The 23,844-nt window shown below is 31.8% G+C and overlaps 2 protein-coding genes across 3 annotated transcripts; both read right to left on the bottom strand.

Moving 5' to 3' along the window:
* Positions 1–4,342: 4,342 nt before the first annotated feature.
* LOC134246861 (uncharacterized) lies at positions 4,343–9,660 on the bottom strand. Of its 2 annotated transcripts, none has more exons than XM_062729205.1 (3): positions 9,530–9,660; positions 6,420–6,588; positions 4,343–5,463 (listed from the first exon to the last, which is right to left on the bottom strand). In XM_062729205.1, the coding sequence occupies exons 1-3, from the start codon at positions 9,646–9,648 to the stop codon at positions 4,480–4,482; spliced, it is 1,272 nt and encodes a 423-aa protein (XP_062585189.1). In that variant the 5' UTR covers positions 9,649–9,660; the 3' UTR covers positions 4,343–4,479. The 2 variants fall into 2 exon arrangements, with proteins under 2 accessions (XP_062585189.1, XP_062585190.1); XM_062729206.1 differs by lacking the exon at positions 9,530–9,660 and adding an exon at positions 9,010–9,099.
* Positions 9,661–11,038: 1,378 nt separating this feature from the next.
* LOC134246859 (uncharacterized) lies at positions 11,039–12,742 on the bottom strand. The gene has a single exon (XM_062729204.1). The coding sequence runs from the start codon at positions 12,740–12,742 to the stop codon at positions 11,039–11,041; it is 1,704 nt and encodes a 567-aa protein (XP_062585188.1).
* Positions 12,743–23,844: the final 11,102 nt, after the last annotated feature.

Below are 23,844 nucleotides of genomic sequence, written 5' to 3'. Positions count from 1 at the left end.
TTACGTAAATTCATTTATAATGATATGCATGCACATTTTAAAATGTCCACCCGGACGATTCGGAACAAACTGTGAAAGATTCTGTAGTTAACATTGTGGAGTATATAATATATGCAACGGAATAACAGGAAAATGCAAAAGAGGATGTAAACCGGGCTGGAAGGGCTTTCATTGTAGTGAAGGTAACCGTGTTTCAGCCGGCGTAAATATACATGTATATAACGATTTAGGTTTAATTAACATGTATGTGTAAAAGAAGCAGAATTTGTAAAATCAACTGAGTATCCTTAACTTATACAGATATCGAACATATTGTGTTTATTTCAAAGAATGTGATGGTAAAAGTTATGGACAAGACTGTGGGGTGAAATGTGGAGCCTGTCTGGGATGTAAACAATGTAATCACATCAATGGTTTTTGTACTGAAGGATGTGACGCTGGATTGATGGGAGAGCTCTGTAAAACTAGTAATATCTTTTGTGATTATTCACAGACATTATCTTATCTGTATTTCAACATTTCAATACCTTTAGCAGGCTTGCTGTACGATGAAAGTAAATAGCAATCTCTGCAAAAAATTATGTTTAGCATGAATACAGTCACAAAATATATTGATAGGTTGCTTTGTTGGTACATTTGGGAATAATAGACTCTATTCACGCATCCGCCATTAAAATACGAAACCGAGGCTGACCTGACAAACTAGCGTCCTTCACTACGAGAAAATGGCGAAGTGCGGCGAAGGTCATTCAGCTTGGACGCGCTCTCTCGCAAGCGTACCAAGGATAACCGACGATGTAATATCGGCATGGTCTACCACGTCAAAAATTCCGAATAAATCTCTCAAAAGAGGATACAGCAATTTTGCTGAAGGATATGTTCATGATATTGAAGGTTTGTTTACAATTTTACGATGGACCATCGGACAGCATTCATAGAATCCTTTACGTTGATATCTGTCATTATTGCTGAAATTCATTGAATGGAAGACAATAAATATTCACCACAAGTAGAGAATACATACATTTAGTTATCATTTTTAAAGAAAAAAATAATATAAATTAAGAAATTTATGTCCACGTTATGTGAAATGTACGTGCACTAAAGTGGGCGTGGCTTACATAGTTAGCAAAGAATGAAGTCCATTTAACGTAGACGTTATCGATGCTGTGATTATTTACCTTGTGTCATTTATAAACACGTTACTTCTTTCTTTTGTTAATATAGATAAATAAATTTTAACTATTTTCATTTGATATATGTCTTTGTTTTCTTTTTTTTTCTTTCTTTTTTTTTTTTTGTGGTTTTTAATTATTATTTATATGTCTTGATATTCCTTTATTTTGATAGATTTTTCCCTTTTGAAAATTGCAAGGCATACCATTAATAGAACATGGAATTTTAAATGTAAACAAAGCACTGTATTAACATTTGATATGCATATATACTAATACAGCACTTTAATTTGATGGTTACTACATGTACATGCTTACTATAAACTAAATTCAAATACATGTACACATATACAAACACATTTCAAGTTTTAGAAATCTTAACTTTTTATTAATCAACCTTGTTGCGAGGTGATGTCTTGGTTTTAGTATTGGTTGGAATGCTTCATTTAAATTACATGTAATAAATATTATTGTGTATAAATTATATAGTTGCGATTGCATTTTCAATGCCTGCACATGTACAGGTGTACATGTACTATCAATCAGATTGAATAATGCACACATGTATATATATATGTGCTACATACTTTCAAAGAATGAAAGACAAGCTTTGATTATGATTTAGATCAATAGATTTCAATATTTTCATTGTGCATACTGGGATATATTATAAAGTGAATATACATGCAGATTTAAAGAAGCAATCCTTTGGAAAATGTATGTTGAAGAGGCCAGAGACAACAATTAATTTAGAATTGATGCACTGCATCAGGGTTATATTTTTTTCCTCTTTAAAAACCTAGTCCATATGTACATGTAACATGTTCCACACTACCATATTCACAAATGTCAAAGTCCTGTAGAGGTATAACGTTATATACCAAGAAATCTGGCAATTTCAATTTCAAATCTTTATATACCTCAAATTTACATACAATACATGTATAAATTTTTTAAAAAAAGATCATCTGAATCTTTTGATTTCCTACCTATGTAGCAAATAAATCCCAACCTGGTTTTCAATCTTTTATTCATTTTTATTTCATATCATTTGTCCAAATTTCTTGTCATTTCTTGAAAACAGTTTCATTTTGTCCTTGGTTGTTTTTATTTCCGTTTCCTTCTCAATTTTCATTTACAAGGAAGCTAAGTAAGCTTCTTCTATTGTTTCAGTGAGACCATGTACATCAGGGGGCACTGGTGCTTGTATTAGAGCCAAGTGCTTTCCTTCTATGAGGAAAAATGATCCCCCACATAATTTACAAATTGCCCTAAAAGCTGCAGCTTGTACTGATGTAGAAAGTTCTAACTGCACATGTAAAGCAGGCTCTGGACATTGTAGCCATATTTTAGGCCTTATGTACACATTAGCCCACTATCAAAAGCTTGATTTAAAGACAGTGCCATGTGTCAAATCTAAGACATCAATGCCTCAAACATGGCATATACCCCAACGGTTAGAGGGTATCCGTCCTGAAGCAGTTGAGGATGTACATATTCAGAAAACTACCTGTAAAAAAATAAAAAGAACAGATGGTGTGAAATCAAAATTTTATTGTCCAATACAGCAACCTATACCATATCAGAACATTTTGGAATCATTGAATCAAAATATAATGGCAACAAATGCTCAATTTAAAACCATACTGCCACCTTCCTCCAAAATTAATTCCATTGAGACCATTGAATCAAAAGTTGGACCAGTGCCTAAGGGTTCCCTTCTTTCTTACCAGCAAAAGAAAATTGACCAAAGTAACGATACAATTATAAACAATCCTGCGTTTCCTACTTTTCCTGGATATAATTTACCAAATCTTGATCAAACTTTTAATACAGCTCTAAATCGTGGGGAACAAAATTTTTATGATGGACTTGCCGTGTCAAAAACTGATTCTGACGACATTGAACAAAATACCATTGAACAGTCTAAAAATCCTTACTGGAATTCAGCAAGAAAACACAGAATTACTTCATCTAAATTTAAAAGAGTTTGTTCACGGAAAAAAGATTTTGAAACTTTGGCTGACGCATTATTAAAAAGTAACAAAATTCAAACAGCAGCAATGAAATTTGGACTTGAACACGAACAGGAGGCAGCAGAAGCATACGCGACTATAACAGGAAATAATGTGTTTAAAGCAGGCTTAGTCATTAATCCCTCATGTTTTTATTTGGGAACTTCTCCTGACAGGAAAGTCATAGACCCCAACTCTGTTCCTATGTATGGACTCTTAGAAATTAAATGTCCAAATGCAGATTCCATCACAAATTTAAAATATCTAACTCTTGTGAATAACAGCTACAAACTAAAATCCTCCCATGAATATTATTATCAGATAATGGGTCAAATGGGTCTGACCGGTGCTTTGTGGTGCGATTTGTTCATTTGGTGTAAAGATGACTACCATCTGGAAAGAATTAACTTTGTACCAGGAAAGTGGCAGGAAATCAAACAAAAACTTGACATATTTTACTTCAATTGCTTTTTACCAAAATGTGTTCGATACTGAAAATAACATCTATGATGGATCATAAAAAGAAAAATATGTACATGTGAGTACGTGCATGCTGTTATTTTTGTTTGTTTGGTTTCTTTGTTTTGTTAATCCAAAAGTTCAAATAAGCTTTTTTCTGATTAAAGAGAGTCTGTCATCTGTTTATTTTAAATGAAGTACCCCATTCCTTCTATACATGTATGTAATGGGGAGATGATTGGGAAAGAATGAAAATTTGGCATCATTATTTTTTTCTACTAAAAGAAAACCAGTTTAATAGCCATAAAAGGCAAAAGCTTCCTTATATAGTGTAGATTAAAGTTTGTTCAAATCCAAATTTGTTCAAAGCCTTGTCCTTTTCAAAAAAGTTGTCCTTTATGTTCATACAAAAAAAAAAATTAATGCTACGTAAATCTTAATAAAATTGCTATTGCGTTGATTACCAAAAGTAATTATGATAGCATTGCATATACAGTATAATTAAATTCTTGTACTTAAATCAAATTTTAAAATATCTGTATTAGATTTTCAAAGTTACCCAAACCTTGATAAAATCTCATTCAATGTATTAATTTTTTTCCAAAAAGATCTATATCACTTGAAAACATATCAATGAAAATATGCAAAGAAAAATAAATTTCCCAAAGCATGCAAAAAAAGTGTTGTGCACTAAAGCCATATTTCTGTTTTGAATATATACAGGTATGTGTACCTTCTCACTTGTACATGTCTGGTATATCAAATATGCAGATGATGTTCATTTACATGCCACACACATAAACAGTATCAAACAATTGAAAATATAACTGTCAAAATAACTTTTCTTTAAAATTTTTTAATAAACAACACACAGACCAAATCTGGTTTACAGTCCCAGCAACAGACAATGGCAGAACATTATCAAAAATATGGTACTCTTTACACCTTCTGATAGCTCTTTCTACATGAATTCTTAGTCTTGCTATTTGCTGAGTTTTAGTTACCTCATCCTTACTAAATTTAACTTTATTTCCTAAAAAAGGTGGAATAATCAAGTGTGCACCAACACTGTCAAGTAAATCTTGGATTAGAAAACCTTTGTCGACCATCACATCATCACCTTGTTCTAACAGATCAAGTATACCACTTCTTTGTGTTACATCTTTATCAGAAATATTGCCAGTAAATAATCTGCTAACAAAACATACAGCACCATGAGGGGTTATACCAATCAAGCCTTTAAAGGTAGTATGAGACTTGTAATTTGAATATGACTGAGAGTTAAGTACTTTGGCACTTGGAGTCTGCACACGTATTTCTGTACAATCCAAAATAACTCGTGTATTGGGAAAAGTAGTCTTAAAACATTCTGGCATATTCTGTTTAACAATATCTAAATCTGGCCATATGGGTAAACATCCCAAAATACAATACAAGTAATTACTCCAAGTAATAATAATACGACTAACAGTGCTTTGAGACACACAAAAACGTTGTGCTAAATCTTCTTCAAAAAAACCTTGTCTAATTCTACATAAAAACATAAAAAATTGATCTACAATTGACAAAGACTCTTCTCTAAAAGGATTACAAACAATGTTCTTATTTCTCTGAACTTGTGACCACCTGATCATATTTGAGGCTGTTGGCTCAACAACATTATATACAGCACAAAAAATATCATAAGTAGAAAAACCAGTGTAAAAATTTATCAAATTTGGATCTTTGGAAAATCTTTCAATTCCGAACTTCTCTACTTTCTTCTCAAGGAGCTGTACCTTTTCTTCTAGTTTAGAAATGTGTATCTTCATGGCCTGCAATATAGTACATGTATTACACAGTGATATATGCACATGGTTTATTTATTCCAAATTAATATCAACATTACCACAATATCACAGAGACATTTTCTTCTTTTATTTAAATTTGTATGAGCAACTGTATACAGTATTATTTACATGATGAAACATTAATTGTATTATTGAATGCACATCATTGGATGTTTCTTTGATGGAACAGATGCTGCTAAAAAATCTGTATAGGTGGTTTGCTTTTAAACAGTGTTAACTGATCAGATTTCCATTGTGGTTTTCATAAACAAGAGGCCCATGGGCCATATCACTCACCTGAGTAATTTCGTCCATTCTGTTCTTTGACAGATTTCCCCCTTGTAATGTCTATTGTGTAAAATTTGGAAACCCTATTATTGCCCCATCCTATACCCAGGGGTTAATTTAGAATCTACACTGCTCCGGTTGGATGCTTCCACATATAAGTTTTAGCTTTTCTGACCTAATGGTTCTTGAGATTTAAAAAAAAAAAATTCCTTCATATTTCAATGTAAAACTAGGATTCCCTATTGTGGCCCCACCCTACCCTGGGGGGTCATGATTTGATTAATTTAGAATCTACACTACCCCAGGATGCTTCCACATCAGTTTCAGTTTTTCGGGCCCAATGGTTCTTGGGAAAATTTATAAATGACCCCACCCTATTTTTGTCTTTTCTTGATTTTCTCTCCTCAGAAGGAGATTTGGCCCTTCATATTAAAAATTTAATTTTCCTTTGCCCAAGGATGCTTTGTACCAAGTTTTGTTAAAATTGGCCCAGTGGTTCTTGAGAAGAAGTTGAAAATGTGAAAAGTTAACAGACGGACAGAAGGACTACGGACAATGGGTGTTCAGAAAAGCTCACTTGAGTTTTCAGCTCAGGTGTGAGCTAAAGTCAACATACCCCCAAGATCAAAGAAACTACATTATCCGTGTATTACCTCAAGATCTTCTTCAAGAGATGGTGCTTGGCGACAATAGTCATGCTCTTCAGATGGCATATCTGTTGAAGTGTCAATGGCACATGTTGCAGTTGATGATGAATGTTGGTCTGTGTCTAACGAAATTGACGATGATGTTTTCTGCTTCTTAATAATTGATGTTTCTTCTCTGAAAAGATCAATATGTATCATAATACATGTAAAATATTATACATAGCAATGTTTTATTTTGATACAGTAGAATTTTGAAAACTCAGCTATATGTCATTGGGACTTAAAAATCTTGCACATTCCTAAACCTTTATGATTCATTTGATCACAAAATGCAATAATTTTTACAAGTCAGTGGTTGCATGCAAGCTTCACTACATACAAAAATGATAAAAGAAAAAGTTTGTGGTCAGACACATATATTGCATGTAGAAATAATTTTCATGACATACTTTTCACTAACATTTACACATCCAGATAATACCATAATAATTTTCATTAGTACCAATATAGATTTATCTGGAGAAAAAGCGTCTAAATAAAAACAATTTACTTATTTTAATCCAAGACTTCGACCATATTATTGTGCCCCTTTCCCTTTGGGATGATTTGAACTAACATATGAGATGATATGTTTAAGCAATGAACCATTATTTTTATAGATATATAGTCTCGTAATTGCAACGGTGTGTGCAAACAAATTAAATGTTTCTGTAATGGTGTTTTAAATGCCTAAAATTTCCACACATTTTACATGCAAAATACATGTTTATAAATATAAATTTTATATATATCTTTAAGGCCATGCAAAGTTAATTACTTGGTTCTCAGGCCTTTTTTCAAGAAATATGATGAGGGAGGGAGGCATTTTTTTTCCTTTTTTATTGTCCCCAAAATATGAGGAGGCAACTTTTTACATTGTACAAAACCTCAAAAAATGATGAGAGAGGTGATTTGGTGTTTATATTTTATTGATTTAGCAATAAAAAGGGTCAATGAGGCACCCTTGGAAGAGATGAGGGAGGGCCTGAGAACCAAGAAATTAATTTTTTTTTGCCTAAATTTACATTTCTATGCATTCTCATTAAGTAAAACTTGAATCTATAGTACTTTATATCAAAAAGGTTTCACACAAGTTTCATTTTTTGTGGCTCCTGTTTTTTTTTAGAAGATTATTGAAGGATCCCACAATTTCCATTGACTATTTCTTAATTATCTCCCCTTGGAAGTAAGAAACTTGGGTTTTCCCTCGCCCTAGGATTGTACATGCATGTGCCAAGTTTGGTTGAAACTAGCTCAATGAAAGAAAATGTGAATATTATTTGTAATGACAACAAACATCAATGACAGATAATAGACAAATTTGATCACAGGCCAAAATTTAGATCCCTTAGAAAAAAAAAATTAAGGTGTTGAAAAAAAATAAAGGTATGAAACTCTTTTAGTAGGGTACCTTCTTTTGCCAATAAAATTCTTTTAAATCAAATGCTTTACAATTTTACTTTCTTTCCATATCAATTCAAATATAAACAATCTTCATTACTACCAAAGCTCATCCCGTAATTCGATCCTTATACTTCTTGAGATATTCTGAAATCAATTCCAAAATTGACCTCAATTTTTTTAATCAACATCAGCTTGGGCCTTAGAAGGGCTACACTAATTGTAAAGCGGGAACAATGGGACAAATGTTTCCTGGAATTTATTCTAAACTCAATAAAATACTTGTTCATTTGCATTAGTTTTACAAGGTTTTCTCTAATTTGATCATGATATTACTAAGTCACAAAAAACATTTTAGCGGTCTAAATGTTTTGAAAATTGAGAGGTATACAATGCATTCTGGAAAATATTTGTTCTACCATGGCTTCATTTACATTCTTGATCAACATGGCAGTGCAGTTGTTGATGCAAATGTTTTCAATTAATTTTTTGCAAAAGGAATTACTACTGAAGTAACCTTACAATCTGGAGTAAGAAATCAACTTTGAATTGTTCAAAAATGTTGCAACTCTTTGCTGCACTTTAAACATCATCTGTTTACATGTGATTGACCAGGGGCCCAAGCTAATGTCGAGTAAAAGAAAGTAGGTCATTTTTAAAGTTGATTTCAGAATATCTCGAGAAGTACCGTATATGGAATTTTGAGTGAGCTTTGGTAGAAATGAAGAATGTTTATCTTTGAATAGATTTAAATAGAAAGTAGAATTTTAGAGCATTTGAATAAAAAAAATATTTTATTAGCGAAATAGGGTAGCCAGTGTACGAGTTCAATACCTTTATTTTTTTTACACACACAATTGTTTTAAGCAATTGAAAGGCCTGTGAATTTGATCAGAAAATCTCACTTGAGTTTTCTGTCTGCTCAGACGAGCCATTACAATGGCACAATAATCAGCCAATAACCTGTAATAAGGAGTCATTAAATAAAAAAAAACCCGATTCTCATCCAATTTTAAAATTTTTTTTGAGATATTTTTTGACCTTATCAAATGGTGCAGATTTAAGCGTTATATCTGTTATCAGATATATATCTTTGTTTTACATCTAAAAGTCATACATAGTTATAGAGGTCAATTTAAATATGTTTATCTCTTACTACACATCATCTTGCATCAGGAATCTTTCACAACTACTGATGATCCTGTTTAATGATCTTAACGGCCATGAAAATCACACTGACATATGGAGGATAGAGAACGAAAGTTGAACACTAGTTGATTACCGATCTCGATATGAATTAAGACTAAGAAAACAGATTTTTTTTTTTTTATTTGAGACGAGGATGAGAATCTAGGTTTTTATTTACTATGGCCTTGCACAGGTATGGTGTGCATCATTCAAGCTGTATTTATTATTTAAATTGTAATATAAGTACCAAACTGTCCATTTTCATGTCCACCATGCCCTAACATGACCAGCTGTACAAACAGTCAAACACATGATACGTATATGCTTATGCATCACGTAACTCAGTTTGTGAGCACAGCTGTCCATGTTGTGACATGATGGACATCAAAATTTACAACTCAGTGCTTAAATAATACAAATGCAGCATTCCTTGTTTATCAGAAGCAAAATTAATACTGCAAATTGTATCATGACTTATAAACTCTTACTGAGGAGGTCCTTCCCTCTTCTTGGGTGGTTTACGGCTTGGTGCACTCTTAGTCCATGGAAATATACTTGGTACTGTGCCTTTCTTCAATTTTCTTAGTCCTACAAGGTGTGTAGACATGTTAATTTTAACCATTATAAGATATTTAATTATCTATTTCCAAATTAAAATATTAAATGTTTGTTGCTCTTGACTCCAAATTACAACTTTATTTTTGAACTTTAAATAGAAATGTCACCTTGATTTTTCAGAAAGCTTATATAGTTACAATTGAACATTTATTGATATAAATTTATTATAAATCTAAATGATCAATGCTAACTAATGTGCATTATTTAAACTTTTAAGTTGATAATATAAATTAATATTCAACAATTTAATAAAGTAACAGCAAAAGAACTCAAACGTTGAAGCTGCTTGTAGCCTTGTACCTGTCAATGTCTTTACAATATCATCTTCCTTAAAATGCTTTGAACACACAAATGTGGACTTTGATATCTGAAAAATATCAATCAAGTTGTAGAACATCTAATTGGCATTGTTATTGTTTCAATTACAATTCAAAAGTTATACATGTATAAAAAGTATGTACACTATTTATTTTGCTGCCTACTTTTAAAACATGTATATAATGTTAGGAAGGTATTAATTAATTAACGGGTGCACAAGGTTTTAACTGCTTACCTTCGCTTTATTAGGTCAATTGGCCCCTTCACCATAATTGTGGTTCTACTCTTTTGCAGGGCAAATTTATGTGTAATGTTTGATGGCATTTTTGTTTATACAGATAGATAATCAAATGTCAAAAAAAAAAAAAACAAATTACTTTTACATCAAATTTAACCAAAACATAGCATTTTGCCCTGCAAAAGAGTAGTACCACACTTGTGAAGGGGCTATGCAGGGGTTGCTGGAGAGAAAAAAAAATTCAAGTTGGTGCATAAAATAAATCAGGATATTGTAAACAAAAGAACTTTTCTTAGACAAAATTTGATGAAAAGTAGTTCATAGTTAAACAGAAAGGAACTGGACATCCTGATTACAAGTGTTGCGTGTATATTCTCAATAGGGAATACCCATTGTCAGAATAGTTTATGACTGGCATTTCAGTTCAGTTCAGTTCAGTTGTGGATTTCCCTCCTATGTATAAGGAGCACCCAAAAAGGTTGTTTCATAAAAGGCATAAAAATCAAAAATAAAAGAGCTAAAGTGAGGAAAAGACAGTTAGTAAAATCTATTCTATGTAGTGCTGTAAAATAGAGTTAGGGGTGAAAGACCAACTAAAAATAAAACAAGAATTTACATACTGTACAGTAGCTTAACTCCTAAAGTAAAATTGTTTCGGCTCTAAAAGTTCTTAAAAAAGCCACAGTTAAAAAGAATTTTACACCTTTTCCATGACTGTTTCTATTTAAAAAAATTTATTTCAACTCTTAAAATAATTTTATATTCCTCTTTACCAAAAATATTTCTTTACAAAAAAAAAAAAAAAAAAAAAAAAAGGAAAATATTAAGGTCTGTTGGTTGTAGACTGTGTACTAATTTTTTTAATAATTTGAGCTCTGTGACAATGTAGAGCAAATACCATGTTGCGGCTCAGGTTCTCAAGAAATATCTGGATTTTGTTGTTTCTGGACGGAATATCTGAGAATGTGAAGTAGGAGGGGTCGATAATAATCTGTAGCAATCTAGTGTCCTCCAATAAGTATGAATTTGATTCATGTGTGCCAATTTTTTCTTGCAGGTAGTGAACTATTTTCGTCAGATATGGCTTTCTAATAGAATCTAAGGTGGGACATTTTAGTAAAAAGTGTAATCTGTCCTCTGTGATCTCTCTACATAACAAGCAGTCATTTTTCACTTTGTGTTGGTTAAATTTATTAATATTGTCCTGTAACCGGTAGGTATTTGTTGCGAGTTGAGCTTTGACAATGGCCTTATTTGATGCCTTCGGTGAAAACGTACTTGACTGCCATAATGGATGGGGTTGTCTGCATGAGTTGGTCTGTAATTTCAGATGTTGTAGGGAAACTTTTTCTGAGATACCAATTTCATTTTTGATTTGCCAGTAGTCAGATATTTGCTTCTTTACTTTCTGTTTCCAGTGTTTTGCCTCTTCATTGCTTTTTATATTTCTTAACAGGTATAATGGGTCTGGAAGATCGTATTTTTCCAGGGTACTTTTTGCTCTAATAAACCAACAGGCACTGTTATCAGATTTTGTCAATAACTGTCGTACCGCCATTTGGTGCTCTATTGTTGCAGGATCTTTAGCAATATTCAAAAATGTTGTGATAATTCTAGCATCAATGTGGGCCTCTATCGTTTTGGCTCCAATAAGGGATAGAGTTGCAATTGATGCAGTCCTGTCAGGGAGACTTTGAAGTTGTTTTAGTACCTTTCTTTGATATTTTTCAAGTTTCTCTAAGTCAATTTTCCTTATGTTTAAAAGCTCAATTCCATGTAGTAATCTAGGTATAACAAATGTGGTCCACATATTTAGGGTAATAACAGGAGATAGACCATTTTTTCCATGCATTCCACTTCCAAGTAGAGCGTATAATGTTCGCCGGGCAGTTTCTATTCGCTGACTGACATCAGGAGTATTTGTTGAATTTCTTTCAATGCCTAGGTGTTTTAGGGAAGATACATGATTGATAGTTTCATTCCCCAACTTCACTTCAATTTCTTGCTGATATTTTTTCTGGTGAGTCTTAAACGTTAGGATTTCACATTTTGCTGAATTTATAGTAAATCTATCTTTATTTGAAGCAGTATTAACTAAGTTTGTCAGAATCTGCGCGTCTCTTTGGTTTTTTGTTAACAGGGCAATGTCATCCGCGCATGTTGGTGCGGTGATATCAAGAGTTCCAATCTTTACTCCCTCAGGTACAGTCTGTAGTGCATTTAGGAGGTCATTGTTGAATCTTTTATACATTAAGGTAGATAATTTAGCTCCTTGCCTTATACCTTGTTCTAGTTTTATTTCCTGTGATAGATTTTCATTCCATTTCACTATTGTATGTGCATCTGTGTGTAGAGATTTCACCAAGTTCCAAAGGTCGCCTTCAATGCCATCTTTATAGAGTTTACATAGTAAATTTTCGTGCCACACTACATCAAATGCCTTTTCCGCATCGAAAGTCTGCAGGATTAATTGTTCTTTATTGTCCTTTGCGTCGCAGAAGGCTTCAGAGATTATTAGTCCGGCCATTTTATTTTGTTTTGTTGATGCCCATATGACCTATTAATTATAGGCCTGATCAATTCATTTAAATATTGAACATGTATCATAATACAGTGTATATGATTCAATAGGCCTACTATACAGGCTGCAGATTTTATGAAGAGAGTTGTTTTTCTGTTGGGAAATAATTAAGCTGCGTGTTGATTAGAACTGGGCTTGGATTTCCACGTTTATATAAATATTTATCATCCCAAAAACATTTTATATGACTAGAAAATTTATTAAAAGTTGTTATATCGAAATGTAATCATCTAACTTAATAGTGTGTAGAGATGTAATGAAGTGCGAGACGATACGAAACCTCGCTCGCACCGTTAGCAAAATGGACGTAAACAACACTGGTTATGTGGAATCTATCGCCTCACTGTGATAAATTAAAAGGGTCCAGTATGTCAAAACTCAATGGAATTAAAGGAAAATATAATCAAAATTAAAAATATCTATCTTTTTAAAGATGTTTCAGTGAGGGATTTTTTATATCCACAAAATCGATAAACTTTGTGTTAGGCACGTGAAAAACTTACATGGAAGTCGGGGCCTTCGTCTCGTCGTATCTTAATAATCCACTCTTTCCGTACAGATGGATCCTTTGGAAACGAGTGGAAGGATGTTGCTGTACCCCGACGACTGTCTTCATTACAAAGCGGCACACAACAATACGCCGCGGAGCCCGTTTTCGCATGGCCGTCCATTTTCAGCGTCTGCTCGCACATGTGCTTTTTGTCAGGTCAGCCTCGTTATCGCTACGAACTTTAGCGCGTGCGTGAATAGAGTCTATTGTGAGCAGAATTGTAATAAAAACTGTGGCGTACCATATCAATGTAACAGAACAACTGGAGAATGTGAAGGTGGATGTCAACCAGGCTTGGAAGGACCTCGATGTGGAAAAGGTACAAAGATTTAGAGGATCAACCATCTTGTCCAGTTTAATATAATTGCAATTTGTTTTCCTTCCCCCATAAAGATTCTTTAACATCCTTCATTACAAGAATATATTAGAAAATTCAAGAGCTTTTCTTTACATCATGAGTAATTTCAATTTTCAGGTATCTATGTTTTAATTGATATTGTTTTCTTTTTCTATCGCATACAATTAGCATGCACAGAAAACACATATGTTCAAAACTGCAGCTTTGCCTGTGGGTTTTGCCAGGACTCTCTTTGCCATCATGTAAATGGTTCCTGCACAGGGGCGTGTATTGAAGGGTATCGAGGGACTTTATGCAATCAGAGTAACACTGTTTTATTTATTTTTTTTGTTTGATCCCCCCCCTCTTCAAAAAAGATAATAAATAAATAACACATAGATTCAAGAAATAAATCATTGTGCAAAATCTCTACATGTATTTACTTTTTTTGGTCCGTTAAGCAAGGAAAAGCTTTAATTGGTCTATTAGATGACGAAACTATCCAACATATTTCTTTTCTTTTATTCTATAACTTAAAATACATGTATTGAATTTTCCTTATTCGTGTGGTTATACTGAGAGTATATATGAAAATCGCGAATTTTTTTTTCTCTCTCTCGATACAATGACAGAAAGAAAGGCTGACATGGTTTTATTGAGTTTTTGCAGTCATAGGAGTCTGTGTAGTGGTATTTTTGGTGATTTGTACCTACATTGCTTTTAATAGGTTCATCTTTTTTTTTTATCAAAGTTCATTGCAAATAGTAAAAAAAATAGTGCTCTTTTGTATTTTCAATATATTTAACTTAAGATTATATCCGTAAGCTTTAGCCCCCTTCCCCGCAAGCACGCATTTTCACGCAATTTAAAAAGCTCATTTAATCTTTAATTTAATGCCAATTTCCTTTTTTTAATACTTGCAAAATTCTCATAAAATAAGAAAAGTTATTTTTGTATTAAAGAAATAACGTCATAATATTATTTACGTGTCACACGCTAAAAGGTCCTTGCGGAGAAATAGTAAAAATCCATTTTTATGATGTGAACATTAAGTGTATGTTGCATAACAATTCAGATAGTTGTAAAGAGTTAATTCAGAATTTGTTAAACTGTTTGGGATAAATATATAGTGATATATGGTGTCTATCTTTAAGAAGTACATCAAGTAGATATGCCATCTATGTCTATTGCATTTTGTGTTTGCAAAAGAGACGTTACATACTTTACACATACTTTACAATTAAGGTTTTAAAGCTCAAATATAAGGTTTCTTTTCTTTTTTTAAATTCATATTTATTTTTTTTTGTAACATAACTGTAGAAGGAGGGTCCGACAAAGAAAAGAGAAACAGTTAAGGGAGAATGATGAAACTAAGGCAGGGGGATTAGAACTTTGCAACATTTCAAAAGAAGAAGACGGAAATGACGGTGACAAATATCAAGAACTTGGTGAACGAGTTAAATCATCGGAATCTGAAGACTTACAATACATTTCCTCTCAGACCAATATAACGGTTTAAATTCATTAGGATGGATACATTTCATTTTAGTGTTTAAATTAAGGTACAGAGATGACTTCACAAAGGGGCTTGATAAATAATTTAACCCCCCCCCCCCCAAAAAAAAAGAGAGAAAAAAAAAACGTATTTTGTGCATGACATGATGAGAGTATTGATTTTGTATTAAGAAATCTTTTCATTGAATTGCATTACAAATATATAGTGTACAGTATAACTCGTTTAGTGCGAGCACGGATATTGCGATTTCATTGATATAGGGAAGTTATCTTGAAATCCCATTTATATAAATTCAACGAAATCATTACACGTATATAGCAAATTTCAGATATAGCAAAGTAATTTCATATATGCCAGTGCCTTCGTTATTACTGAGTTTTAATTTACTATTTATCAAATTAAGAAACTTCTCTTGTTATTCAGAATTGTTCCCTTGTATCATTTGGGTATCATTATGCTTTTTTGAGCAGAAATACTCTTTTTTTGTTTCTTTTGATTTTTTACCATTCGAGCTTTTTTTCTTCTTTTAATATACACTGCATTTATCACCTAAGTTTAAACAGACAAAGAATATATTTTTTGAAAAAAATGTGCCTCAACTCAGATATCTCTTCCAAAAATTTGATTTTAGAAGTTTGATAAAGTAAATATTTAAAAGTTTTTTATCATCCAGTATTGTCGTACATAACTTTAAATATATATTTTTTTGTACATGTAAGGTTCATTTATGTTCACATCTGCCTGTAGGTGGAGGTGGTGGTCTTGGTCGTAACGGGGCTTTAACTGGACCACTTCCTGAATGTCCAGCACGAGGTCTTGGCAGTCCTGGGGTGTTAAGCTTTGGAATGCTTCCGGGAACTCCAAAGTTCTCTAAGAAAAAAATATAAGTATCCTTGAATAATTCTTTTTTAGAATTATATGTTTCATTTGAAAATATTTTTATTTGTTTGTGGTAAATTGATGCATAAAGCTTGATTTAATCAAATACATACATTAAGGTATATTTTTTATTGGAGTATATTAAAATCCTATTAAGGTAGGATTCTTCTCATATTTCTTATATTTAAGAATGAATCAATTTTTACAGAATCAAGAAGACAATATTACTAAGTGATGGTATCAGTGAGATTAAATTTGACCGTTTTATATTAGAGGCAAGGTCAGGTCAATGTCATTACCTTTCTCCTAGACATTATAATCTAAAAATACTGTTGCCTATCATGCGATCCCTACTTACATTTCAAAGGATTGATTTTTTTCTTTTTGCATGAAAAGATACTACCATAAAGGGCCTTTAAGATGATATTAACAAATTGACATAGGTAATTTCACTAAAATGGATATTAGCTTATCCGAATTTTCTCTACTTTTCTGAAATATTTAGGATATATACGTTATTTTTGTATACTTTCTATATTTAAATTTTTCTCATTTTCAAATATGGTAAAGTTATCACATAAATACACAAAATGATACAAAAACAAAAGTTTTGATCGTTTACTTAGAGGGAAAAATTACTTTTTACGGATTTTTGGCTGAAATCTGTACTCAGAGCTTAAGCTTATATAATCTTAACTTGTTTGTTTGAACAATCATATTTATTTGATATATTTAGGAACTTTAGTCCCTGCTATTAATTAAACTTACATTTAAGAATTTCTTCAAGTCTTTGATTGTGTAAAAATTATAACTAAATTCATTGTTGTATAATAATTTTGAGAGACAGAAAAGGAGATATTTTCATACGCCACCATTCCGCCAAAAATATAGTCCCTGCTAGTTCTTAAACGCGGTTTACCATTTCTATTTAAAGTTGTACAATTGTGATGAGGAAAGAAAAATATGGTCTCTTAAATCTCTTACACCTAAATATATATAAGACATAAGCAAATGTACTTTGAATACTTCTTCTATTCAGAAACCAGAGAAGAATCCTCCCTTAATAACTTTTTTGTAAAAAACAAAATCAGAACTGATATTTAAGGGGAAAAATCAATCATTAAGAAGAAATGTATTTGATTAAAAAAAAAAAATCTATTTCTTAGACAATGTATGCCAGTCAAAATTTCGAAGTCTCAAAGCAAGTTTTTGCTGTACATCGCTCTTATATTTAAATATTTTAGCAGTATAATTTAATAAGTATACAGGATAAAAAAAGTAGCAAAGCAATTTTTCTCACTCAATTTATTTTATAGAAGCACTTTAATACAATATGTTGAAACGTTAAGGCACCCTAGAATTAAAAAATTCACAACGACAAATGCTGCATTATCCTCCATTCAAACGAATTCACAGCAAGATAACCGTTCCTCACTATTTAAGAAACATTCTTTTATTGAATGGTTTTCCATATGGTGACTAGGTCATCCTCTAGTTCCACTAGATTCTGCTGCTGGAAAAGCTGTCTCATACTCCGGTCTATCATCTTCAATACATGAAAGTTAGGGTTGAGATAAGGATGACAAGGAAATTTACCTAAAGTGCCTGTGCCTCGCTGACAATAGTTACATCATGTCTCATTACATGTATTACCCATTCATCCAGCTTGACATTGAGGGGAGGACACTTCCCGTTCCGGTTCCACTGATTTTTCCAGATTATTTCTAGAATGATTTTGTTGTGTTTGTTGAAAATCTAGCGATTTCTAATGATTAAAATGAATAGAGGTATGCTTTGCAGGTTTTTGGCCGATAATTATACAGGTGTTAAGTAAAATAAAGTCAAACAGTTAAAGGAAACAGAACTCTCGTTAACTACGACGCCAACCAGCTTGGACCATTTCAATTTCACTTTCACATTGTTGTGTTGGACATACACCGCATTTTAATCAAACTTTTTTTTCTGTTTTTTTTGTTATCAATTAAAGATGGAGAACACATGGAAGTAAAAAAAAATATGAAGAATACACCCGAAAAACACATGGAACTCGAACTTCATGCTTTTTAACAAAAATGGTCACGGTTGAGTAAATGCACATCCGATTATATTTTTTTTTTTTGGACTTGACAGGTACGTCTAAAGAATTAAAGGCAAAACTGTAAGCAACTAGTACAATGATGTTAAGGTTTTGAACTTTTTGAAAAAAAATTAAAGTGGGGACTTAGAAATTTTGACAAGTATATATCGAACAAATCTTTCATGTATTAAAAAAAAAATCTTTTAATGAAAGGACATGTCAACAAATCTAAAAGACTGTAGTAAAAAATGGTCTGAGATGATAAAGCTAAGATAAGTGTTATTATTATGCGGAAATTTAAGTTGCAAACCTTTTAACAGTGAGTGTTTGGCTATTATGAAACAAATAATAACATCGATATCAATAATGGTAAAAGTTCTAAAAACTAGAAAGTCTGCTATTGCAAGCAATAGCGTATGTCGCCCCAAACTGGACAAGACTTTCATTTTTGTATCACTAAAACAATACCCATTAGCTAAGCTTTGACAAAAATCAACTCGAATCAGTCCTTTCAGTACTTTGATTTAGAAATCAAAATTAAAGTATTTTCACTTTCCCTTGGTTCGCATGGCAATAATCGATTATTTGAAAATTTTAAATAAGAATGATCAAGGGACCAGAGAGAACACTCGCGGACAAAATTCCTCACTTTTTGCAGGTTTCCATAGCAACGGTAGCCATTTTGAAAATGAATGACAACACAACACAACTACAATCAGTGGTCGTACTTTGAGGAAAGTTTCAGGAATATTGCCCCAGCCATCTCCGAGAAACTTTCTGGACAACAAAAACATGCCTACAATCGCAATATGTCGCCCGATATCGTTCGGGGCGACATAATAATTATCCTTTTTCGAATGTTATTTAAAGCTTAATCCAGTCGTTTAAATTACTTCAGGAAATCAATAGCGTTTTTTTTTTATTGTTTATCTGTTAATGTATTTGCAAAATACATTGTTCTTTCAATTGTAGACCCGTAAAATAGTTCCATCCATTTGAGAAAATATAGGTTGATAAAATAAAAATACCTAAAAATGTATGTTGTGACTTTGAAACACTGATGTTACTGTATGGCAACTTGTTGATGGGTCAAAGTTTTTCAAATGCAATTCAAATTCCAGGGTCAAGGAATGAAAAGGCTTGTTATTCAAAGAAAAGATTTCTATCAATGAGTACACCTGTGAAATACGAAAACCTAACCATTTGAAATCTTAAAAGTAAGTTAAATGATTCCCAAATATTGGTCAAAGTAAGAAGACAAAGTCTATATATCAAATTAAAGGTACCAGGAGAAATTCTCATCATAAGAAATACTCATTTGAAAAATACTTATTACTGGAAAGTTATGAAAAATGTTTAGTTTTTTATAATTAGGTCAAGCTGAATATGTATCTAAGAAATGAAGGTCCTAGCGCCAACTGTTAAAAAAGTTATGACCAGTGTTAAAGTTAGGTTTATATTTTCGTAAAATGTCATGGTAAAAATGTAAAATAGGTGTTTTCCCCAAATAGAGGTACATTGTATATTGAAAGAAATACACAGGTGAAGTATTTTAGTTATAAATCTACCAATTCAAAAGTTATGGACTATGTTTTGTGATTTTGTAGACAAAAAGATATACAGACAGAAAGACAGGATGAAGGCTATATACACCCCCCAAATGGGGACATACAAAGAAGACGAACAAAAGTCTTCATTGACCATGGTAATAAACTATGAATAGTTACTAGTTTTCTATTTCAAAATCCTGATATTTTTATAACGCAGCACTGTAAAATTATATGAAATAATATGTAACCTGATTTAAAAAGTACATGTATATTCCGTAGAGTACATGTGCTTAGATGAGTACATGAACAACCTTTTATAAACTATAGAATTATTATACAGTAGGTGCAATTTTCTATAAACTCGACCATTCGCATTTTTGTAAATTCTTTTTCCTTTTTTTTTTTTTTTTTTTTTTTTGGGGGGGGGGGGATTCAAAAACATTTTATGGATAACGTATGAATATTATGACATAGATAGTATAAGGAATAAAATACATGTACTGAAGGAATCATGTCGCATGTCAAGAAAAATGATATACATGTACTGGATTTAATAACAATGCTCAGGTCTGTCTTTGAAGTTAACATAATACTTTTAGAACCCATATAGACTACGAATGAATCAAAGTCGCGGTAAGATAGGTTGATGGGAAGAATCGATACTTACTAATAGAGAAAGGCATCACAAACTAATATGGTTCCTTCACAGTAATTGGCAAGGGACAGCTGAAAAAAAAGATATAAGATCAGAATAAAAAAAAAATGATAGGGTACATCTACAAGTTTTTCAAAGCTAAGAAATGTGTCCTTCATCTTATACTTTATAACTATAATATAACAAAATAAGGTATATGGGGAATATTTTGTAGGTAAGATAAACAAAAGTACATTTTTGTTAAACTTCATATCTCATTAAAAAAAATGAAAAAGAAAACCACGGGAGTCCCCATCTGAAATAAAGTAAATATATACAGATTTACCAAAGTGTCTCCAGTATACATCAATAAGAATATTATTTTATTTATATGACCTTACTGAATATTCAACGTAAAATGAACTTATTTACTATAATAACACAATTATTATTCTTCAAATAAAATTAAATGTCAAGCTATTCAACCAGGGCTCTTTCGATCAATAAATTTAAATCGACGTACATGTACCTTAAAAACATATAATAATCCATAAAGAATGTTTATCTGTGTAGCCTAGTTTGGCATGTGTTTGTTTTGAACATTCTAAAGACTGAGATATATATACAGTGTTTTTTTTCATAGATTAAAAGGATAAACACCATTTTTTAAGGAAGAGTCAAGAAAAAAATTACTTCCTTTTCCTAAAAAAAATAACATATCAACCATGTTAAAACAAAAAAGGATAATAAATTTCGGAAATAAAATTAAACTTGAAGATAATATTTTAATAAGAATTAACATGTCGAAGTATAAGTCAATTGCAAATTAATAAAGAAACATTGTTTTATAAACGTTTAATTCGGAACAAGACGAAACACTTTACTATGATAGACAATGACCAATAACAATGGTAAAATTTTAAAGGGAATTTCCTGCGTGTTTTCCTGTATGCCTATAAATAGATATCTTATTAAAGACTATGTGCATGATTCCTTTTATCAATAAATAGTGCGTATATCACGTATTAATCAAAAGAAATGAATTCAACGACATTAAACATTGTAATTGTTTTAGTTTACACTAGTTATTAACAGTTTCAAAATGAATCTGTGTGAATTGCATGTAATTAATCGACTTATTTATAGAATAATCGTCACATACCTTTAAACAAGAACCATTCAGTGGATGACATTAAACTGATTTCAGGCAGTGATCACTCGACTAGGTACAATCCTTATAATAATATCAAAAATCAGTTTTGAAAAGATTTGTTTATCAGAAAGAATTCTGGAAATAAGTTAAAAATAACACACTTTGTCTGGTACTATATGTTACTTAATGTAAAGGTGTTAACATGAGGTGAAAATTATATGCAGAAAAAAAGGATAATTGAATTTAATTTGAAAAATTAATCTTACAGCACTATCTTGGGTATTATGAAGAAACATACAGAATATTACATATATGTAGTCTACAAATAAATGCTATTTCATAATAAGTTGTTTGTGTTGCTCCTTCTCATACTTGATGAAATTCGATGAGAAAATTTTAGTAAAATCAGCATAGGAGATTCTAGAACAGATGTTTATCTTGTTAACTTTACTTCCTAAATGGGGAAATTTGTAAAAATAAGAAATGAAAAAAAAAATTGGAATTTTTAGCTGAATCTGTGTCCATGCTCTTTTAATTGCAACGGCAAACATTTAGTCGGATAAAATTCAGCATCTACAAATAATAGCGAATAATCAGTCAACGATAATTTTTTTTCGAAAGTGCACGAGCTAAGTAGTCTTAAAAATTCCATTTAAGATTTATTCCGAAAAAAAAAACTTCACAAGAAAGTTTGACAGTTTAAAATAATCAAATATAGTTGTATTACTGCATTAAACAAACGTAGTTTTACTGTATATTTAAGATCTTTTTTTATTTATTTTTTTTTAATTTATTTTGAATTTACAAAGGCAGTTTTCGCGTACTTAGAGTAAATAATACCTGTATGTAATCATACTGTTAGAAAGAACAGAAGTGATATTTAATTCAGCCCACAGTGTAACGTAGAGACCGGTCCTTCGGACGAGACCGTGTAAACAGATGTCCGATGTCGCAGTAAATGCTGGCATGAAACAGATCCCTAACTTCTCAATAGCTCTGAGTGCTGAGTATAGACAACAATTTGCAACTCTCCAGCGTCAAATGGAAGAGTCGTCTTATTAGTGAAAAATTCTCGCTCATAATTGACTTTAAACAACAAATACAATATTAAATTGAGCAAATATTAAAGCCTCACACCCTTAAAGATTTATGGTAAAGTTTCAAAGTGAATGACTTGTCTTTTTGATGATTACCTGACAGGTGATTATACTGACCTGTAGTCAATTATCGTAATGTTTTGTCGGGGAGTTTTCACAAACCCCAAAAAACTTAGCTTTCCATGTGAGGGCAACATATTAGAATGACAATTATTTCCCTGGATACTATTAATTTATCTATTCATAGCAATTATACGTTATACGTTCACTTAAAGACTGAATATCTATTCAAAGTATTTACTCAATGGAGAGGCATCAAACACTACTGCATTTTTAGCAGGGGAACCTCACTCCTCCATGGCACCTGATCCCACTTCTGATGTTGAGGAGGTCCGTATGTGCTCTGCTCCTATTTTGTATTGCTTTTTGGACTTTGAAATTGAATACTGTTCGTTATCTCCATATCCTTCCTTGAACTCAAACGTGCAAAAAGCAGCTGAGTTTCTTCATGAAATATTTGAAAAAAAATCGAAAGACAGTTAAGTCTTACTTGTACACGCTTTTATATCTAATTGCTCCTTTGAAAAATCTTGCAGGCCTCTTAAGTGAATACACACTTCAAGGGACTATGATCCTTTGAACAAGCCCAGAATACCGAAGGTTCACTTCTTGTACCTGTTATTCTTAACAAATTACGAAATGAATTGCACAAACTTTTTGCACATGAACGTAGCTCTACTTATTTGTCGCTAGGATCATTGAACAGTAATATATACAAGGATTTAGAAAATAAGAAGTTTGTGGTGCATTTTGCAAGAACTCACATTATTAAATGGCTGTACAAGATTAAAAGAAGACATAAAGCCTGCATGAAAATTTTCAACGATATATATATATTTTTTTTCCGTTTAGACAAACGTCGCTCTGCATATTGTCAGTCTAATTTTAATATTGTTAGTAAAAAAAATCAATTTTGCTAACTTCTTTTGCTGTATCTAAAATCGAAAAAGCAAATACCACTACATAACAAAGTATTGCACATTTAAAAGAAAGGAGTGGAGAAGAAATCTACAGATTCACAAAGAGAGCTTTTACAATGACATAGCTTAATTGAAACGCCGTAGGTTTTTATGTTCTTGATTTTGAAAAAAAAAAATGTTTCAAAAGTTATTTTTTGTTTGATATGTTTTCAACAAGAAATAAATATGTACGCCTACAAAAAAATCAATTCTTTTTTTTTTTTTTTTTTTTTTTT

The sequence above is a fragment of the Saccostrea cucullata genome, unplaced genomic scaffold (assembly GCF_032062105.1).
Source record: "Saccostrea cucullata isolate Sc308-1 unplaced genomic scaffold, CSIRO_AGI_Scuc_v1 ctg2069, whole genome shotgun sequence".
Classification (NCBI taxonomy): domain Eukaryota; kingdom Metazoa; phylum Mollusca; class Bivalvia; order Ostreida; family Ostreidae; genus Saccostrea; species Saccostrea cuccullata.
The sequence above is the reverse complement of the archived record's forward strand: the minus strand, read 5'-3'. Positions and strand labels throughout refer to the sequence as shown.

Coding starts and splice junctions, on each gene's coding strand:
- LOC134246859 (XM_062729204.1), bottom strand. CDS start 12,742: ATGGCCGGACTAATAATCTCTGAAGCCTTCTGCGACGCAAAGGACAAT.
- LOC134246861 (XM_062729205.1), bottom strand. CDS start 9,648: ATGTCTACACACCTTGTAGGACTAAGAAAATTGAAGAAAGGCACAGTA. Junction 6,589..9,529: donor AAGAGGGAAGGACCTCCTCA/GTAAGAGTTTAT, acceptor TGATCTTTTCAG/AGAAGAAACATCAATTATTA. Junction 5,464..6,419: donor CTCTTGAAGAAGATCTTGAG/GTAATACACGGA, acceptor ACTATATTGCAG/GCCATGAAGATACACATTTC.